The sequence below is a fragment of the Galeopterus variegatus genome, unplaced genomic scaffold (genome assembly GCF_000696425.1).
Source record: "Galeopterus variegatus unplaced genomic scaffold, G_variegatus-3.0.2 Scaffold7028, whole genome shotgun sequence".
Lineage (NCBI taxonomy): Eukaryota > Metazoa > Chordata > Mammalia > Dermoptera > Cynocephalidae > Galeopterus > Galeopterus variegatus.
In genome coordinates, this window is record NW_007733139.1 from 6,015 (window position 1) to 12,534 (window position 6,520).

Sequence of the window (6,520 nt, forward strand, 5' to 3'; positions counted from 1 at the left end):
GATTTCAGAATCCTGATGCAAAAGTTCTAATTATTATTTGAAATCATAGTATTTACTCTCATAAAGTCACAATTTCCTCATAAGTACACAAAGATATTAAATTTTCTAATCTAAAATGCTTCATGCATTGTTATTCTCACAAGGATTTTACATGCTTGACATTTTACAAAATTCAGTCACTCACTGCTATGGTCTGAATGGTTTTGCCCCCTCCCCCCAATTCATTTGTTAAAATCTAAGAAGTGGGGTCTTTAGGAGATCATTAGGTGATGGCAAAGATCCCATGAATGGGATTAGTGCCTTTATAAAAGAGCCTGAGGGAGCTTGTTTGCCCCTTTGATCCTGTGAGGATGAATTGAGAAGCCACCATCTCTGAAGCAGAGAGGGCGCCCTCATCAGACACTGAATTTGCTGGTGCTTTGATGTTGGATATCCCAGCCTCCAAAACTGTGAAGAAATAAATTCCTGTTGTTTATAAATTACCCAGTCTAAGGCATTTTGCTATAGCAGCCTGAACAGACTAGGACAGTCACTATATGAATATATAAGTGATATTTCTAAATGAAACTGTGATAGGAATACCCAAAGGTCTGGTTTAGTAAAGATGATCTAATGATTTGAAAGAGTCTGAGCAAACTGGAAAACCAGTCTTACCTGAAATGTGTTAAGTGTCTCTGGATGTCAAGGTCTAGAATTGGAGTAGGTCTGGAGGATCCCAGTGGTGATCTATCTTGGCTCAAGAGGTCTTGGAATTCTTTACAAATTTGTCTAAAATAAAAGATTCAAAATTGAAATTGAACTCTCGAAATGGGGCTCTAATTATACCCCATGATATTTCACCAAACATTTGTTCTCTCTTCTAAAGAGGAACAGATAAAACTTCATAAAGCAACCTCCAAAGTTCCATCCACAGTGCACAGTTGAGGTTCACAATAGTGACTTTGCTCTCAAAGCCTACAGGATAATCATAAAACATTTCAAGCAAATAACAATCCATGGCCACTGACAGAATCAATGTTTATTTTTAAGGTAAATGATCATCAATTAATCTCAGGATAAGAGAAAATTTATGTAAAAGGATCATAATTAATAATTGCTTTTAAAAATATCTAAACGTGATTTTTGGGGACATTACAAGAGTACTTCAAAAAGACAATATGAATCTTACCATGAACTTTTTGAAGTATCCTCATATATCTATGAACAAGTTTAGTTAAAGTTATAAGCTTACTTCAGAGCCATGACTCAAGTAAATTTGGAAAATCCTTTTTCCCGTAATCGTAGTATCATACAGACTCTTGTGGACTGAATTTGTATTTTAATATTTGAAGCAGATAATCACTTATACATAATTTAGTCCATTAGCATCACAGAAATGGTTACCTCATGTTCCATGTAAGCTGATTTCCTGCAAAAAGTACCCTCAAGGGCATCTTTCTGCTGTCTTTCTTGCTTTAAATAGTTATGATGTCTGGTCAATGGTTTCAGTTTATTCACAGCATTTCTGTTTATGTTGAATGACAGTAAAGCCTTGTGATACATAGTCCAAATGATATAAATCTAAAGAACTAGAATACTATACATAGGAAAAACACATTTTTTAAAAACAACAAAACACTAAATTAATGCAGTAGCTGGAGAGTGAAGTAAACGACTGCCAAGGAATTGCTCAAAGTTGTCTATTATCTGAAGTGAGGCCACTCCACATTCATGGCATAATATGATTGTGATTAGGTTTTTTGTCTGTTTCAACAGACAAAATAATGTAGCCCTGATTATGATTATCCATGTAGCCAACAACAAGTAGAGAAGGGTCAAATTATCCCAAGTGAACATGGGCCCAGCCACTATTCCGCTCCCAAGCATATGTGTCTTTAACAAATAACTCCTAAAAAGCCACAAAATATCTTGAAGTACAAATAATTTATCACCGAGTTAAAATCAGCAAAGAATTTTTTATCATTAGGTGTCTAAAATTTATAGAATTCTGTCAAAAATGATTTGTTGTGGTCTTTTTTTTTTTTTAAATGGACAATGAGCTTATTGCCAGTGTTCAAATATTGTGATATTGAGTCATTTCACAAAATTGAATTCTGTCAAAAATGATTTGTTGTGGTCTTTTTTTTTTTAAAATGGACAATGAGCTTATTGCCAGTGTTCAAATATTGTGATATTGAGTCATTTCACAAAATTTGCCTTATTCATTTTTCAGAATACAGGTGAAAGTAAGAGTCATAGAAAGAGGAAAAACAAAGTTCTTATCAGCTTAAATAAAACAAGATCCTCCACATCTCCCTTTTCATATTTTGGTTGAGTTTCTGAGATACAGCTTCTAAATACATGATTTTAACAACTGTGTGTGTCTACTTTCATTGAGAATATTTGCTCTGAACTTCTCACTGTTCCCAGTGAGATTCAGTTGGCTATCTTTTAGGTGTATTGACTTTTTATTTATTTATTTATTTATTTATTTATTTATTTATTGACAGCTGGCTTGTAAGGGGATCTGAACCTTTGACCACGGTGTTATAACAGCTGTAACCAACTGAGCTAACCAACCAGCCCAATGACTGTATTTTAATAGCTGAATGCAACTTAAACTATGTTTAAGATGCCATTTTGTAGGGGCATCATCAAATACATCATCTTTGTATTGTTTAATAGATTTAGCAGTATTGCTTTCTTTGCTTTTAGAAAATTTCTAACTAAGTTTTAAATATACTCTACTGCTACCATTACTCAGACTAATGATACAAATTACTGTGGTAAGCCACCACTATAATTCATAGTGTGGTAAGCCACCACTATAATTCATTCCTACAAAGAAAGATTGGAGCTGTTTTAAGAACAGTCTTTCAATTTTTTAACCGATTAAAATAAATTTTAAAAAATTAAAATAAAGATAGAAACATTGCTTTAATTCTTGTGGTATGATACCAGAATTATTTGGATAATTAAATAAACTAATTTATAAGTTGACAAATCAACATTGTTTCTATATTAACAATACAGCAATAAAATTGATGAAATGAGGAAAAGGCAAAGTGTGGAAGAATTTTACTGATGCTAAATAGTTCAACTATATCACATGTGAAGTTTTATTAGGAGTAGTATTAGAATTCTCAACCTTTTATATTAAATTCTGCTTTTTGTTTGTTTTGGAAGCTGGCTGGTACAGGGATCTGAATCCTTGATAAATTCTGCTTTTTTACTTACTGACTTAGGACAGCTTCTAGACTTAAAAACAGATGACAATCCTGCAGATTCCCCTTAGACAATTATCATCATCATCTCATTAGGACAGTTACAGAATTATTTTTATGACTAGTTTCATTCTTATTTAAATATTTATTTATGAAGCTACAATAAGAAATAGTCTTAAACCTCAAAACAAAATTTCACCTTGCAAATTATGTAACACAAGGTTATCTTTGATGAGTCATACATTGTAAGTTCATCACTTACATCATTGCCCTCAAGAGCGTAAGTTTTTAGCTGATGTCTGAATTTTAAGTTCTGTATTTCTCATTCTGATGATTAACATTATGGCAACATTCAACTAATATTATGGTAACAATCAATTAAGAAATCCATTCTGCTTTACTTTAATGCAGATCAAATGTTAAGCATATTTAGTTCTAAATTCAACGACGAGGTTGAAATATATTTTCTATTAACCAAAGAGACAAATGTTTTGTCTGCTACATTTTTATTATTTTTATTTTTTTGCATGTATTACTAACAGAGTATATTTTATATCCTTGAAACAAATGTTGAAGTACATAATTGAAATATTGAATCCCATGGTTTTTTCCTCTTGTGTTCATTTTCAAAATTTCAGAGTTCTGTGTAGTTTTGCAGTATTTAGTCATACCAGTTTAGTATATTTTACAAATATTTGTCTTCTTTTTCTTTATTAAGAATATTCATGATATACAAAGCTCATTGTCATCCCTCCTACCTATGATGTGAGTACCAGATCAATACTGGGGCCATACCCCTTACCAGAAATTACTTTTGCACCACTCGTCTCCCCCCAATTATCTCCCAACCTCCCTCCTGCTCCCCCTCTCCCCCGCACTCCACTATGTAGCTCTAGGAATGTTCCCTCCCTCTGTAAGGCCATGGCACTACTGTGGTCTTTCTTTCCTTCCTTCCTTTCTCTCTTAGCTCCCACATATGAGTAAGCACATGCGGTATTTATCCTTCTGTGCTTTGCTTATTTCACTCAGCATAAGTTTCTCCAGGTTCATCCATGTTGTTGCAGCATTTTTAAAATTCAAAAATTATCTCAGTTTCTATCCTTCCACTGAAATAATTGTCTAAATTACATGAAATATTTGGTTAATCAACAAAACAACAGAAAAAAAGGGGAATTAGAAGAGTAATGGTACTTAATCAATGCGCTTTTCATACGATTGTATACTTGGCATTATACTTAAATACAACTGTACCTGTTATTCATGAGGTAAAAAAGAAATATGTAAGGCCAATCTGGCAACGCAAATCAGCAATTGGATCTCCCATCCAGTGAATTTTGGATTTCACATACATTTTGATAAAGTTTTTAAAGTTTTATGAACAAAGGCAAGTTGACTGGAATGTAATGAATATCCATGTATGTTACTTATCCAATGCTTTACAATTGGTGGGAAATTAAAAACCACTCAGAGCTCAGAATGCATGTTGGATCGTTCATATGTTGCAAAAAAGCCATCTTATTTCTACTCACTCTTAATTTATCTACTTATATTGATTATTGGTCGTATTGTCTATGTTTGCTATCACTGCATCATCTCTGATCTTTTAATTGTTGTTCCACATTGTGTAATAATAAGATGGGATGTATATAAAAAACGAAAAAGGCAAAAAATTTATAGAGACTGTATCCTAATTTCTAGATATTTATGACCTATTTACTCTCCAGTAAAAAAAGTTAACTGGAACTAGAGAACTCAGTTCTTGCTTGATGTTTAATGGTCTGCAAATGTCCAACTACAGGCAGAGAGATCAAAAAACATGACATGGTCTCATGATGCTTTATAAAATTAAAGTTCAAAATATCACCCCAAATAATATACTTTACTTAGTTCCCAGTTTTTTAAAAAATACTACTACCTGATTGAGTACACTATTCTAAAATTAATGTTTCAGCATAACTTTGGACAATATAAAAGTATTTCTTTAATTTCCCTCAAATGCTTCTATCATTTACTTCTGTGAAAACAAAATCTCAGTACCAATATGAATGCATTCAGAGACTCTGAAACATTTCAACAGAGTGATGAACCACACCCCCACACCCCGAATGGGAACTTGTGTTTCGAATGTTGATAGAGGTCATGGTGAACAGTTACAGAACCATTCTGTGGGAAGCATGACAAGAAGAAGAGTTTCCTTGGATTAAGGAGTGAAAATTTTAGAAAATGCATGATGAAACCACAAGCAAGTAATTACAAGGTAGAAAAAATAAAAGTGTTTCCCTTGGATTATTAATGGTATGGAGGTTCCTCAAACAACTACAGATAGAACTGCATACCATCCAGTAATCCCAAAGGAATGGAAATCAACATGGCGAAGAGATACCTGCACTCCCATGTTTACTGCTGCTCTATTTACAATAGCAAGAATTGGAACCAACCTTAATGTCCACTGTCATACTAGATAAGGAAAATGTGGAATATTTACAATGGAATACTACTCTGCCATAAAAAAGAATGAAATACTGTCATTCATAGCAACATGGGTGAACTCAGAGAAAATTACATTTTCTCTAAGTACATGTGAAATAAGCCAGGCACAGACAGAGAAATACCACATATCCTCACTCATAAGTGGGAGGTAAAAAAAAAATTAAAAAACAAATAAAGAAAGAAAGAAAGATACAGCAAACACAATAATACACTGAACTTTCCAAAGAAGAGAACAGAACTGAGGTTACCCGAGGTGGGAAAGAGGGAGGGGAAGGGGGTAAAGGAAGAATTAGTAAAGGGCTATGAAAAATGTTTACATTGTATAATGTCAAATATACTAATTATTTTGATTTGAGCATCACATATGACACACAGGTATTGTTATTCAACTCTGTACCTCACATATATGTACAATCAACTTGGTTTCAATTAACAACAACAAAAGAAATAACAGTATCATTAAGAGGTATTACCTGGGTGTGCATATTGGGAAATCTGCATGATCCTGCCAGCTAGAATGATATATGCCTTGGGAAAACCAGGAGATACTACCTAACTTCTAGTGCTATACAATTCTATTAATCTGTGAAGTCTATCTTTCTTCTTCTTTATTTTTTTTTTTTTTGTCAATATACAATGTAGTTAGTTATTGTGTCCCATCACCAAAACCTCCCTCCCTCCTCCCTCTCCCCCCTCCCACCCAGATGTGTCCCCTCCATTTTCTTGTTGTAAGAACTTCAAAAAAAAAAAAATTGTAGTTGTTATATCTTCTTCCCCACCCCACACCCCCCGGTTTTTTTTTTTTTTTTTTTTTTTTTTTTTTTTTT

The 6,520-nt window shown here is 33.3% G+C and overlaps 1 protein-coding gene across 1 annotated transcript in view; it reads right to left on the reverse strand.

Moving 5' to 3' along the window:
* Positions 1–654: 654 nt before the first annotated feature.
* TFAP2D (transcription factor AP-2 delta (activating enhancer binding protein 2 delta)) overlaps positions 655–6,520 on the reverse strand; it is a gene marked incomplete at its 3' end in the record, with an annotated part of 42,065 nt that continues 36,199 nt past the window's right edge. The window contains exon 7 of the mRNA XM_008591551.1: positions 655–768. Coding sequence (XP_008589773.1) covers positions 655–768 — 114 coding nt within the window. The remainder of the gene's footprint in view (positions 769–6,520) is intronic.